Source organism: Hylobates moloch, unplaced genomic scaffold, assembly GCF_009828535.3.
Source record: "Hylobates moloch isolate HMO894 unplaced genomic scaffold, HMol_V3 SCAFFOLD_5, whole genome shotgun sequence".
In the NCBI taxonomy this organism is placed as follows: Eukaryota; Metazoa; Chordata; class Mammalia; order Primates; family Hylobatidae; genus Hylobates; species Hylobates moloch.
In genome coordinates this window covers 129,990,254-130,006,111 of record NW_026652280.1, presented here as the reverse complement: position 1 = coordinate 130,006,111, position 15,858 = coordinate 129,990,254, and the positions used below count along the sequence as shown (strand labels likewise).

The window sequence follows — 15,858 nt, the reverse complement described above, 5'->3', positions numbered from 1 at the left end:
TTATGTATACGTACATCTTGACACACACAAACACATATCTCTGACAATTCAGTTAATTAAAAATTATAAGGACTTAACCGATAATAGTCATGATGTGAAGATAAATTTGTCAGCAGGTCATTATCATTGATTTTGCTATGTAATGATTACAAAGCAAAATCACTGGGCCTTGATTTTGATAGTCAAAGTACCATGTACACATAATTGAACAAATAGAAGTGTGCAACTCTGGTTTGTCAGTTTCTCTTTTTGTTTTTATAATGCATACTGTGATTGATAATGGGAAATTAATTTGGAATTAGTTTCCAAATATTTAGGGCCAGTGACAGAGTAACTAGTAGCAGCCTTGGCCCTTTTTTCAGTATCTCCCCAAAACCAAAAACTATGTAACTGAATACAATACGTGGAACAACTGTTGTTTGGAAGTGACGAGCAGACGGTATAAGATCATCCTTGAGAGAAGGGGTGCACGCGAGGTAAGTATCATGAACACTCTGGCTTTCTGCCTTGGACTATTTTACTGCTCTAAACCACAGAGAAATGGAGAGCCCATACAGGTCTGACTGAGCTGAGGAGACCAAGAGTGGGTGTCAGAGCTGCTCAATCATTTGGAATTTATGGAGAAGTCCTGGAGAAAAGAGAGCTGTCCAGGGGTTTAGGAATAGAGCAGGGGGCAGAATTTAGTGTGGTCATTCACTTCATTCAGAGTTTTGGATAATGACTGGGTTACATGTGTGCAGGTTGAGGCTTTGCCAGGTCTATCAGAAATTGTCTGCTCTGGGGCTAAATGGTGATTCCATAGGTTGCACAGTACTGTGAAACATTGGAGTTCTGAGAAGTCAGAATCCAGACATCTTGCAGGGTACTTCAAACACTCAATTTAGACTACAGAAAGCCTGGACCTGAATAGAAAGGATCACACCCTGTAGGAAGTGCCATCTATTAAGACTGAGATAAAAACCAAAAACCTAACCCAATAGGAAGTGAAGGGATTCACCAGTTAATCTAACCAGTAACTGATGAAAGATTAACCAGTAATTTAGTTGCCTTCCAAAACAAAACAACACCCCCAAGAAAGACATGATATAGTTTTCCTGCAACTATCTTCCATAATATCTAGCATACCATCAAAAATTACAAGTGATGTGAAGAAGCAGGAAAGTAACCCATGAAATATAAAGACACATTTAATAGGAACAGATTCCAAAATGACCTAGAGTTAGAATTAGCAGACAAGGACGATAAGTATTTTAAGCTGTAAAGGAAAAGATTGAAATAATGAGTGATGGAGGAGTGTGCTTAAGAGATAAAAAAAACTATAAAGAAAGCATGTAGAAATATTCTAATTGAAAAATACAGTTTTTGAAATAGTTGGGACTAATTTCACTGATTGGAACTAATAGCAGATTGGAGACAATAGAAGAAATGTTAGTGAACTTCAATACAGATGAATACAGTGATTAAATCTGTCAGAGAGGAGAAAGTATACCTAATGGACAATGAAGCAGTCTGACATATAATTTGAATTTCAGAGTGAGAATGTGGGGGAAAAAACATGTATCTGTTTGAGAGAGTAATGACTGAGAACTTCTAAAATTTGATAAAATATATCAACTTACATTCCTGAGAAGCTCAGGTAAACTCCTCATGTAGGCTAAATAAAAAGAACCATACTTAGACACATAGTAGTCAAAATATTGAAAACTAGAAAGGAAGAGCAAATCTAAACAGCCATGAAAAAAACATCTAACAGGAGACCAACACCTTGTCTTAAAGGGGAAAAAAAAAGCGAATTTCTTTAGACTGAATGGGATGACATTAGATAACTTGGCTCTGCAGGGGATAAGAGGAGTACTGGGAATGGTTAACATGTGTATAAATTTTAAAAGGGCTCTCTTCCTATCAGTTTCTTTGAAAGCCTTTATGTAAACAGCAACTTTGTATTATGGAGTTTATTATGTAAATTGATATTTATATAACAACAGTTAGTACAAAGTGAAGATAAATGGAATTCTTAAGTGGTAAGGTTCTTATATTTTACCTGAAGCGATATACAGTGTTAACTCTAACATAAAAAGATTCTGTTAAGGTTGTATATCAAAATTCTAAGTGTAATCTCATTTAAAAAGATATAAAGAAGTATAATGAAAAGCCAATAGAGGAAAAATTGGAACATTGACTACCTGTTTTCAAGAATTACTGCAAAGCTACGGTAATTAAAAATAGCATCATAATGACATAAAGAGAGATAAACAGGTCAGTGAGACAGAGCAGAGAGTTCGGAAGTTAACTCACACAATTATGGATAACTGATTTTTGACAAAGATGCAAAGTCAATTCAGTGGAGAAAAAGTAGACTTCAACAAAGGGTGCTATAGCAGTTGGATCTATCCGTATGCAAAAAAATGATCTTGGATCTGTATCTCACACTACATATGAAAATTAACTCCAAATGCATCATGGCCTAAATGTAAAACCAAAAATTATAAAACCTCTAGAAAAAAATACAGAAAATCTTTGTGACTTTGGATTAAGCAGAAATGTATTTGATATGACCCTAAAAGCACAATCTATTAAAAAATGGAATTTGACATCAGAATTAAAATCTTCTGCCATTCAGAAGAAACTTAGGGAATGAAAAGACAAGCCGTAAACTGGAAGAACATCATAACAAAGCATATAGCTGATAAAGGACTTATATCCAGAATATTAAAAGATTCAGTATATGTAAAATCAACAGTCAAGCAACAAACCACTCAATGAATTGGCCAAAATATTTGGAACAGGTAGTACAGCACAAAAGATACACAGATGGTAAGTAAGCACATGAAAAAGCTGACCAGCATCATTAGTCATTAGGGAAATGAAAATTAAAACTACAGTGAGATAATATTACAAACCTATTAATAGTGACTAAAATTAAAAAGAGTGCCATCTTGGAAAGCATGAGCTGGGAAGCATGTGGAAGACTCATAATATTCACAATACTGCAGATGGGAATGTAAAATCATAGTACTTTGGAAAACAATTTGGTAGTTTCTCCATGATCCAGGTTATTTGTCTCCTAAGCATTTACCCAAGAGAAATGAAGGCATCTGTTCATTAAAAAACTCTCATGTTTATGTTCATAGCCATTTTATTTGTAATCACCAAAATGTGAAACAAACATTCATCAACAGATGAATTAATGAGTAGATTCCTGTTTTGGCATCATATGCTTTTCCGTACAGTGGAATACAACAGCCATATAGAATGAGCTGTTGATACACACAACAGCAAGAATGAATCTCCAAACAATTATGTTATGCAAAAGATGGGAGAAAAAAAGAATGCATCCTGTATGATTCCATTTATATAAAACTCTAGGAAATGCAAACTAATCTAAAGCAAATTCATGGTTCCTAGGAGTTTAAGAGTGGGAAAGGACAGGCAGGAGGGGTGGCAAAGGGACACAAGAAAACTCAGGGGTGATGGACATATAAATTATTGTGATGGTGGTTTTATGGACGTATATATATGTCAAAACTTGTCAAATTTTATAATTTAAATACATGTGCACATACTAGAATGGCCATACTTCAGAACATTGATAACACCAAATGCTAGCAAGGATGTGGAGCAACAGGAACTCTCACTTATTGCTCGGTGGAATGCAGAGTATTACAGCCACTTTGGAAGACAATTTGGCAATTTCTTAGAAAACTATATGGCCAGGCACAGTGGCTCACGCCTGTAATCCCAGCACTTTGGGAAGCAAGACGGGCGGATCACCTGAGGTCAGGAGTTCAAAACCAGCCTGGCCAACATGGAGAAACCCCATCTCTACTAAAAAATACAAAATTAGCCAGGCGTGGTGGTGCATGCCTGTAATCCCAGCTACTCAGGAAGCTGAAGCAGGAGAATCACTTGAACCCAGGAGGTGGAGGTTGCAGTGAGCCAAGATTGTGCCATTTCACTCCAACCTGGGCAACAAGAGCGAGACTCCATCCCAAATATACTTTTATTGTATGATCCAGCAGTTGTGCTCCCTGGAATTTGCCTAAAGGAGTTGAAAACTTAGTCTGTGCAGAAAGTAGCACATGGACGTTTTTAGCACCTTTCTTTATAGTTGCCAGAACTTCACAGCAACCAAGAAGTCCTTTAGGTGAATGGCCAAATAAACTGTGAATGGCCAAATAAACTGTGGTATATATTCAGACAGTATAATGTTAATCAGCACTAAATGGAAATGAACTATCAAGCCATGGAGAACCTTCAGTGTATATTACTAAGTAAAAGAAGCCACTCTGAAAATTCTACATACCATATGATTCCAACTATATGAATATGACATTCTGGAAAAAGCAAAATTATGGAGACAGTAAAAATCAGTCGTTGCTAGGGTTTGGGGGTTGAGGGAGGGATGAATTGGTGGAGTACAGAGGATTTTAGGGCAATGAAAATATTCTGCATATACTATAATGATAGATACATGTCATACATTTTTCCAAACCCATAGAATGTAAGACACTTGGAGTGAACCCGGAGGTAACTACAGACTTTGAGTGATTATAATGTGTCAGTGTAGGTTCATCAGTTGTAACAATGTGCCATCTGGTGGGAGATGTTGATAAAGGGGAGGCTATTTGGGGCAGGAGGCAGGGAAATCTCTCTGCTTTCCTCTCCATTTTGCTGTGTACCTAAACTTACTCTGAAAAATGTCTTTGAAGATTTACTCATGTGTTTGCATTGCATTTCTTTTGGATATTACTTGTCTAAGTAGTCCAGTTAAAAGACAAAGATTGTCAGACTTGATTAAAGAGCAAGGCTTAACTACGCTGTCTATATGAGGGTCAAGTGGAAATACCAAGATGCAGGTTGAAAGTAAAAAGATGCAAAATGATATTCCGTGCAAACAGTAAGCACAAGAAAGTTGAAATGATTATGTTACTAGACAGAGAAAAATTTAAGACAAGAAGTATTACCAGATATAAAAAAGCATATTTCACAATGCTGAAGGGTCAGTTTATCAGAAAACATTTCTTAATTTGTATGCCAATAATAACAAATTAAAGTATATTAAGAAAAACATCACAGAACTAAGTAGAGAAACAGAAATCCACAATCGTAGCCTGATTTTTTAAAACATAATTTATGGTAATTGATAGGACAGTTACAGTCCTATCCCCCAAATAAAAAGATACATAATTTGAAAAGTGCTATCATGTTGGCTTAACTCACATTTATAAAACTATACCCACTAACTGTAAAATAACTTCAGGTGTACATAGAACATTCACAATGATAGACCTTATATTGGATTATAAAATAACTCAATAAATTTCAAATGATTGACAGCTCATGTAGTATCTGGCTGACTATAGTGGAATTAAATTAGAAATCAAAAATAGACATCTAGGAAAGTACCAAATATTAGAAATTACACAGTTGTGAACAATGCATGGATTATAGAAGTGTTACCACAAGGACATATTTTTGACTGAATGAAAATATATCAAAATTTGTTGGATACGACCCAAGGGTGTGTATGGTGAAAAGTATGTCTTCAAATACCTATATTACAAAAAAAGGTTTAAAACTCCCTATTTAAGACTGACCAAGAAAAAAGACATAAATTACCAATACTGGAAATCAAAGTCAAGATAATCACTTTCAGAGAAAGTGGAAATATACAGAGTATAATAGTATAACATAAATAATATAAAGTAGAGATAGCACTTTCAATAAAAGCAGAGATATATAGAATATAATAGGAAAATAAGTCAATATTACTAATGTTGTTAAGGCTAACAAATCCAACAACTTAGATGAAATAAGTTTCTTGACAAATGCAAACCTGACCTAAGTATATAGCTTAACAGCTATTGGAATTTATAATTTAAAAAATCTTTCCACAAAGATTACTCTAGGCATAGATGGTTACACTATTGAATTTTATGAAATTTTAAAGAAATAATATCTGTCTTTGAAAATGGAGGAGGGAATACTACCCTGTTCACTTTATGAAACCAGTATAACTGACAGCAAAACCTGACAAGGGTAATATATCAAGATTTCAGACTAGTATTTCTCATTAACCTAAATGCATATATTCTTAAGAAAATGTTGGTAAATCACCTCCAGTAGAATATGAGAGACAATTCTGAGACGTATCGCAGGATTATAAGGTTTGTTTAACATTTGAAAATGAACTCAGTGTAATTTGTCACAATGATAGAATGAAGAAGGAAAAATCTCTCTCAGAAAACTAAGAAGAGAAGGAGCTTTTACAATGTAAATAAGGGGTATCTACTAAGAACCTACAACAAATTTCATACTTAATGGAGAAATATTGAATGTTTTCTTCTTAAAAACAGAAATGAAGCAAGGATGTCTGTTCTCTCAATTTTTTCCCCCTAGCTTTCTGCTTACATTAAGGCAGGTGAAATAAAGATTGTAAAGGAAGAAAGAAAATCTTATTCACCATTCAACATGCTTTTTAAAATAGAAGACCTAAAGGAATCTACAACAGATTTGGTAGAACTAATAAGTGAATTTAGAATAATTATAGCATACAAGTTCTATATACAGAAATAGTCTCCTTATACTCACAGCAAATTCTTAGAAAGTGAACTTTTAAAAAATCTGTTTATAAAAGTATCAGACAAAATATCAGGAAAAAAAATTTGACAAAAGATGTGTAAGACATGTACACCAATATGAAACACTGCTAAGAGAAGTTTTAAAAAGACTTACATGAAGACATAGACCATGTTCATGAATTAGAAGGCTCAATATGTTAACATGCCAGTTCTCCCTAAATTGGGATGGCATTGAATCTATAAAAACTTATAAATTGAGAGTAGATTCTAAAATGTATGTGGAAATTAAAAGGAACTAGAACAATTAAAACCATTTTGAAAACGTAAATTTTGCCACTGTTCTCAAGACTCACCTCAAACCTGTAGTTAATCCAAAACAGTTTACGACTAGCATAGTAGTGACATAGAATAGTGTTCAGGGAATAACTCATGCATTAAAGTTGCCTTGATCACTCAATGAAGAAAGAGAAGGCCTTTCAGCAAATGTGCTAGAACAGCTGAATATACATACAAAAAAGCAAAAGAAACTCAAACCCTACATCATTCCATGTAAAACAGTGAGATTAATTATATAAAAACTCATATATAGAGTTTTTAGGAAAAAGCATAGGATATGCTTGCAACTTTGGGGTAAATGAAGATTTTTTAAAATAGAAAAATTACTCAAAGGAATATATAAACTTGACTCCATCTAAATGGGAAATTTCTGCTTAATCAAAAGACATTGTTAAGACACTGAAAAGGCAAGGCACAGACTTGGAGAATAGAATATTTGCATATCGATACATATATATGACTGTATTAGTACATGTGAAAACATGGGTGAATATTGAGCATTTTATGAAGCAAAAGAAACCAGACAGACCTGAAAGAGTACATAGTGTGATTCCATTTCTTGAAAGTTTTAAGAGCAGATCATTAATTTTTTGTTTAGAAACCAGAATGTTGGAGATTAACAGAAAGGGAACATGGTGGCATTTTCTGGTGTGATGGAAACATCCTATGTTAATAAACTAAGTTGCAAAACAAATCCAAAATTTGTTTGAAGCAGTAGATGATCTCTGAGAACTCTGAATTACCAGTAGTTGTGTCTTGCTGTAATGCGAAATATGAGATTGGGAATGACTAGGTGAGTCCATGTAGGCAGGGGCCTAGATACGGGATTTGATGTGTGTGTGTGTGTATAGCTTGGACTTCACCAGATTTACATTTTAGAAAGAATTTTTGTTCCATTTGTATTTTAGAGGCAGGATCAGTATTGTATAGAGGGGAGAATAGTTTTAAAACATTACAGTAGTTTGTTCCAAAGATACCAAGGTCCTGAATTTTAGGGTCTTGGAAGGAGAATATGCAAGAAATGATAAAACAAGTTATCTGGAAGAAGAGAAGTTTGGAATAATGTTAAAGAGTTTTGTCTTAGCATCACTGGGTTGGTAGATGATACCATTAACAAAGGGGGAAAAGTAGGAAAAGGAGACTCATTTTTGGTGGAAAGAAAGAATAATCTGCTACTGTTCTATTTTTTTAACTATGCTTTAGGGATGATATATAATGTACTTCATGACCCAAAGAATCAATCTAATCTTTTTGTAGTGATGGCATAAAATTCCTTTAAACCTTGTTTTAATACAAGAAGTCAGTTTATTTAACCTCCACGTACAGAGGAAATACTGAGTTTTAAGATTTTTCTGTTTTTTTTTCTGACAAAGATGAAAGTCTGCAAATATTCTAAGAGACACCAATTTGAATACTGTTGCTTTTAAGAGCAAATAGCATAAAAGACCTTTAAAAATTCGTGATTATATTTGCCTGGAAAAATACTCCATGTAATTCAGATGACTCAAAAGGACGTTGGTAGACAATGTTACAAGGACACTTTTATAGCTATCAGATATAGTACAGGATTTCATTTTTATGTTCCAGCTTCCAGCTTTATCTAAAATATTTCTTGTAATTGTAATAGATTTTACTGTAGAATTGTTTCCTAAGGGAAAGAAACGTAAGCCTTTCCCTTATCTGTGCAGACTTTTCTTTCTCTGTACCTGTTGAATAGGTGCTTTTTGTCAAAGAAAAAATTAATTTTACAGGTGAGAAAATTTCATGTTATTAGAAACTTAATCTCAGGTAAATAAATGTTTAATAAATTGATACAGTGAGGACATTTTCTAATGAATTGGTTCCTTCAAGAGATGTAAAAGTGAAATATTTCAAAAATACAACTGTTCCCAAGTAGCATTAGAATTTGATTTTGTTAAATTTATAACTATTTAGCAGTGACTACGAGGCTTGACAATTCTAAGGTACAGTCTCTTTAATTTTCTGGTGATTTCTTTGTAGCTACGGAACTGGAATATCCCTTTAGGTATACATATTTGTGCCAGTGCTGATTGTTGCTCTGTAATAGCAGGATTTTTTGAAAATTATTGCTAAACATGACATTTTGCTCTACCTGAAAGCAGTTAAACCATTCCATAGAGTCTGGAACATTTTACTTAGAACTCTTATAAGATTTTCATTTTAACTTTTACAGACATATTTTTGGGGTGATGTCGTTTCGTTTTGCTATAATGTTTTGAAAGTATTCCAGTAGATTATTTCATAGTTTCACTATTTATGAAGGTTTTAACAACTCATCTTCTTGCATATAAAGGTAGTGAGAGCCTTATTTCATAGTGTTACTATTTATGAGGGTTTTAACAACTTATCTTCTTGTATATAAAGGTAGTGAGAGCCTTCTCTAGGTGCCTTCTGTGTTTTTCCAGCTCATGCCTAATATACTTTTGACAACTAGGCCACACAATTACTTGGAAAGACAAGAGTTAATAGTTACCTTTTACAGAAACCTAGTGAGGCTTTTTGTGTGGTGGCTGTTGCAGAAACAGCCAACAGAATAACAGAAGTACCACCTATTTGCATCTACCTGCTTTTTTTCTCGTTAACTCTTCTTTGGAATTTGTTTCTCATACAGGAAAGAGTAGCAGCATTCATTTTTTTTCTTGGAGTCTTTTTATTTTGTTTTTTGTTTTTCTAAAGCTAGAAAACTGCCTTGAAGTCTAAAACTGCTTAGAATTAAAACTGCTTTGCCTCTCAGTTTCATATTTGATAAAGAGAGTTAGGAAGACTTTTATAAATGTGTGTCTCTGAAAGACTTGGAGAATGAAGATGTACTTAAGTTTTGTCACTGGTTTTCATTGGACAGCAGTATAAGGTTTTGCAGTATTGTATTTTATATTTGTACACAGTTGAAAGTATAACGGTGAATGAGTAGGACTAAAATAATTTACAAATTATATGAGAAAGTAGGCCAGGTGCTGTGGCTCATGCCTGTATTTCAGCACTTTGGGAGGCTGAGGCAGGGGGATCACTTGAGGCCAGGAGTTCGAGACCAGCCTGGCCAACATGGTGAAACCCCATCTCTACTGAAAATACAAAAATTAGCTGGGTGTGGTGGTGCATGCCTGAATTCCCAGCTACATGGGAGGCTGTGACACGAGAATCACTTAAACCTGGGAAGTGGCGGTTGTAGTCAACCAAGATCACGCCACTGCACTCCAGCCTGGCAATACAGCAAAACTCTGTCTTAGATAGATAGATAGATAGATAGATAGATAGATAGATAGATAGATAGTAGATAGATAGATAGATAGATAGATAGATAGATAGATAGATAGATAGATAGATAAGATAGATATTGTGAAACCCAGTGCTAGAGTGTTTATATTTAATAAGTAAAGTTAGGTAGAGTATCGGAACAGAAACAGCATGGGAAACTAACAATTTTGGGGAATGAATGAGTAATCAGGATTCAAAGCAAGTATCAAATGAGTCGGGGGAAATTAGAAAAGTAGAAATGGAAATTTTTAGGGGTGCTATTAGAACAGAGATATTCGGTGAGGAAGAGAGGGTTCACAGTTCCTTGTTGACTGATAGATGTGGTGATTTAACAAATTACCCATGATCTTGCCGACACCCATTTATGTAAAAATTGCTAGTAAAAGCTAGTGGAGAACAAAGGTCAGTCAGCAGGAGAAAAGTGATGTACTGATCAGAGGGGAAGATCCTGGCTTTAGAATTGAGGTAAAAAACTGGTTTTGAGTTTGGAAGAGAAGTATTCAAGTAGAAACCATTTTAAAATTTTGTTTGCTTTGAATCCGTGATTACATGAACATCTTCCCTAAGCAAGAGACTTCAAAAGAGTTGAATAATATATGGAAAATGGTGTGCTTAAAGATTTTTACATTCATATGCAATGAATAAAATTTATATGCATAAATAAAAGCATTACCTCATGCCTTCTTAACTGAACATAAACGTTTGAATTATTACTGGTTTTACACATCCAAACAAAAGTTCTGGGTTTACTGGAGGAATGGAAGGGAAAGATCTCTTTCATTCCCCCAGTAAACCTTTCCCATTAAGGATCGTGGGAAGATGCTGAAGAATCGTAGAACTGTAACACAGACAGACCTAACATAAGCTGTGAACCACACATTTTTGGACCCTTTTTTGGTGTTACTGGAGTGTTTTTATATTTGAAAATAGGCTTTGTTATATTATTAAAGGAGTCCCCATTCCCAGTTTCACGTTCTCATAGAATCATTTATTTAAAATGAAGACTTTTTATAATATTTGGCACTAAGATTAATACTTAGTAGTCACCCCATGGAAGCTATTAACTAACTGAGGCACGTGTCAGGTAGTGTAAATGTTGATAGTTTACTACAGTAACTGGCTTGGTCTTTGGGAGAAAAGGACAGATCTTTTTTAGGCAACCTGTATGTAATGTAAAGTTTATTTTTGAGATCCTTCTATAGTGTAGTTGTTGAAGAGCACAGACTATGGAATCATGCTCCCTAAGTTTAATCCTTTCTCTACTACTTCCTATCTATACCACTTAGTAACTATCTAATCTTGGGCATTTAACTAATTGTTACCTGTAAATGGAGTTGATAGGTCATGATGATAGCAATCTGAGAGTTGTAAATTGCCTGGCATGTAGTTAATTAGCAGTGAATGTTAAATATTGATGCAAAATAAAATTACATCTTTTCTCTATTTTTCCAAGAAGTCAAGATCTTTGTCTTATCCTTTGATTCTCGTAAGTCTCCTACCTTCTTTCTGTGTTTTTCAGCTGTTTTACTTCTGCTCAACATCCACCATCCAGAAAACATCCAACACAAATCCAAAGTAAATTATTTAGTTTCCTTAATAATAGGTTTAGGCAGGCTTTTGCCTTTTGGGAATTATTTTCGGAAAATCATTTGAAAGGGGAAGCCTTTTTTCTCCTTATGGGTACAGTGATAGGTAGTATCTTTATTGGTCTTTTTTTTTCCCTTGTCTTTCTCCCAGAAGGAAAAGGACAGACCAAATTAGGAGAAACTGAAATTTGCTTTTTTGAGTATCCTGATACTGTAACCTATAACACATGGGGCTTTAGGTTGGCTTGTGAAGTATTTGTTCTTGTTATTCAAACAAACTAATGAACAAGAACAAATTATCAAGTTTCTGTACTCAGACTGCTTTGTCAAAAAAAGGTCTTAGTCCTGTATCAGAAGAATATGTGTTCCTTGTTGACTGATGCCGATTGTTGTGTGTGCCAATTACATGTTTTAAAGTATATGTATATTTTTTGGATTCTTTGCTTTAGCTTATATTTTCAATTAATGGACCTAGAGATGATTTTGTTAGATAAAATACTACAAAATGCAAAATTCAGTCTCTTTCTTTTGACAAATTCAGGTGCTCTGTGCACACACAAATCATTGTCAGTAGTGGAAGGACATGTGATAGCTTCCTGTAGTTTTTTCATATTTCTGGAGTGGTGAAGAGCTAGCCAGCCAAGATTTTCAGGGTAATATATTCAGAAGCCAGAGCTTACTCTTCTGTACAAAGACAACCTAAGGGGATTTTTAAATGCATTGGCTGGCCGTTCAAGTATATAAATGTAAGTGAAACTCCTAGAGTAAAATATGACTTAAGTATAACTTGAGTCCATATATTATCTCTTAGAGATACCTTCTCTGATCATCCAGTGAAGTCATTACTACTATCATCTTCCAGTCCTAGACAAAGTCACTTTTAAGCACATCACTGTTTTACCTCACAGCACATACCGTAGAAAGTATCTGGTTTAGTTACTAGTTAGTCCAGCTCCCCACTATAAGGTATCAGGAATCATAATCATCTTGTTCACTCTGCTGTACCCTCAGAATGTAAAACATTGCTAGACACATCCCTGCATACCCAGTAAATGTTTAAGGAATTAATGAGTGAATTAATTTTGAAGATACTTTGGAGACCAAGATAATTTGACAGTCTTATAGATATTGTTGAACATACATAAACACATTATATTGTTTATAGATTGTGTCGAATGTTTTGGGAAATAACCATAAATTACCTAAAGTTTCATACAAAATGGAGTATACATGTATATTTCTGAATGTGTCAAGATCTTTTATTTTAGCTACAGTCTCAGAAATATCCTTGAGAACCTAAAAGACTAAGAACCATTGATCTGGCATAGTAGATATACTGCAAGTCCTTCAAACAACTGTATTTAAATATTACCTATTTTATAGGCATTTTGAATAATATTTTTATTTTTTGGTGAAGATTTGGAATGAAGACAGTTAACTAATTTGTTGATTGAATTATGTTACTTTAAATCTCACGGTAACAGAATAAGGTAATTAAGTTCATGAGTGATTTAGAGTATATTGATGTTAATAGTCACAAAATATTAGGTAGTTTAGATGGTAATAGTATTAGATAAGCCATAATATGGATTGACCATTATCATTTTTATAAACATTACATTCTTTGATCCCACCTTCAAGTACATTTTTCAAATCAAACAATTTATAATTTCTCAGGTAAAATTATAATCTTCCTAATTTTTGTCAACCCAGTTTTTTCACTTTTTAAAAATGTTCATATTAGTTCATTATAAGATGATTAAATTACAAGATACAGTCATAAATCTTGGGAATAGCGATGGGGATATCCTCGGAGAAATGCATTGTTAGGTAATTTTGTCACTGCATAAATGTCATAGAGTACATTTACACAAACCTGCTACACACGTAGGCTATATGGTATATGTAGCCTTTTGCTCCTAGGCAACAAACTTGACAGCATGATACTGTTCTGAATACTGGAGGCAGTTGTAACACAGTAGTAAGTATTGATGTATCTAAACAGAAAAGGTACAATAAAAATATGGTACTGTAATCTTATCGGACCACCATTGTATATGTGGCCTGTCAATGACCAAAATGTAGTTATGTGGCACATGACTGTGATTGTATTCTTAGTCATTGGACAGTTTCTTTATGAGATTACATTTTAATGTTGTTGCTTATTAATAATTACTTTTTATAGTACTGTTGAGAAACATTAACAGCAATCTTAACTAATTGATAATTTCATTTAATAATAATAGGTGGATATGATTTTATTCCTTTGAAAGCCTAGCGTTTGAATTTTCAAGAATTACTTAAGTATTCTCAGCTATGTTTCTAAGTTCTTTTTAGAAATTTGTAGTTTTTTTACACAAATAGGAAAATTCATACATTCTTTTATTGTTGATATATAAAGACTGTTTTTTAATGTCTTTCAGCCAATGGTAATGATAGTAAAAAATTTAAAGGAGAAGATAAAATGGATGGTGCTCCTTCTCGTGTACTTCATATTCGAAAATTACCTGGGGAAGTAACAGAGACTGAAGTTATTGCTTTAGGCTTACCTTTTGGTAAGGTGACCAACATCCTTATGCTGAAAGGAAAAAATCAGGTACACTTCTTTCGGGGTTTATGAAATGTTAAACCCCAAACTATCCAGCAGGTGTGAATTAATTATAAAGGGGAGAAAATAGTAGGTTATTTTCCTTAAAGAACAGAAGTCTTATTCTCACTTTTTTGAGTAGATGTCTGTGGGAAACTAATGCTAGGTAGCCAAAGTGAATGAATCACTATAGTTTTTAAGCTTTGCCTTTTGAATTCACTTTAGGGCTCTAATTGAGTAATTGTTACGAAATTGTGGAAAATACAAATGAAGTATTTCTTTTACTGTGGCTCTGTTCTTTGATATCAGAAATCAGTAGGGGTAGTAGTCGCATATTAAGCTTTATGAGAATATGAAATTTTATTTAAAAATGTTAAATGATACCATTTAGAAGAATTTATGAAATTTAACACTCCCTTTTATATACTTAAGGTTAATCTGACATTTAATTTGTAATTTTGTTCTTTGTCTATACAATTATACTGCTTTTTAAATGACTTGGAAGTCTTATATTCTCTAGGGTAGAAGTGGTAAAATTCTGATGCTAGAAAATGTTTACGTTTTCTCTAGCATTTGTTGCGGGAATAGCTTTGTGGGTGTGAAAAATCATAGGTGGAAGGCAGAAGCAGCATGTACTCAATTTTCTTCTGAGGTTAGCTTTAACTATATACCTAAACTTCAACAAGAGATTTCTAATTCTACTTATTAGAACATTTAAAAGTAACTTGAAAGATTATATTCTAGATAATTAATTAAAATCAGCTGAATAGATTGCTTAGCTATTAATTTTATTTGAATTTATAGTATTAAAATTGTGCTACTTAAATTTTCAGGCATTTTTGGAATTAGCAACCGAGGAAGCAGCTATTACTATGGTTAATTACTATTCTGCTGTGACACCTCATCTTCGTAACCAACCAATATATATCCAGTACTCGAATCACAAAGAACTAAAGACAGATAATACATTAAACCAAGTAAGTATGTGTAGGTACATAAATAAAATGGCCTAGAACATATTATGAATCTCATAAACATTAATAGGAAGGAAATGTTTACCTGTTCAGATGTTCCTTATAGGCATTTTCTTGTTATTTTTAAGGTATTTTCATGCAGAATGTTTCTGAGTATTAAATACTATGTCATTTTGAATTCCTTTAAACCCCTGGTCAAATGTTCTTTTTCTTGTTGCAAGTTAAAATTTTTGTGTAGAAACTTACCAGGTAGGATTTATTATTAGCATAAACTATTTATACAACTCTCCTGCTTAGAATTTAAGGTATGAAGTTCAATGCCTTTGGTTATTTGACTTTTTTATAGGTCTTAATTTCTTACAAAAAATTTTTTTTGAAGATGTGTTAATGGTTTTCCTGGAAAAGAAATCTTAAGGATGAAGAATATATGAATGTATTGATGTTTTAAAAATGTAATATAGAAGATATTATTTAAAATTAATGTATTTAAAAATAACATTAGAGTGTTTTCTGACCTA

At 33.5% G+C, this 15,858-nt stretch overlaps 1 protein-coding gene across 5 annotated transcripts in view; it reads left to right on the top strand.

Annotated features, from left to right (window-relative positions):
- Positions 1-15,858, top strand: part of PTBP2 (polypyrimidine tract binding protein 2) — an 89,946-nt gene that overhangs the window by 32,697 nt on the left and 41,391 nt on the right. For all 5 annotated transcript variants that reach the window (XM_032155294.2, XM_032155298.3, XM_032155296.2 and 2 more), the window contains 2 exons: positions 14,203-14,375; positions 15,200-15,343. In XM_032155294.2, coding sequence (XP_032011185.1) covers positions 14,203-14,375; positions 15,200-15,343 — 317 coding nt within the window. The remainder of the gene's footprint in view (positions 1-14,202; positions 14,376-15,199; positions 15,344-15,858) is intronic.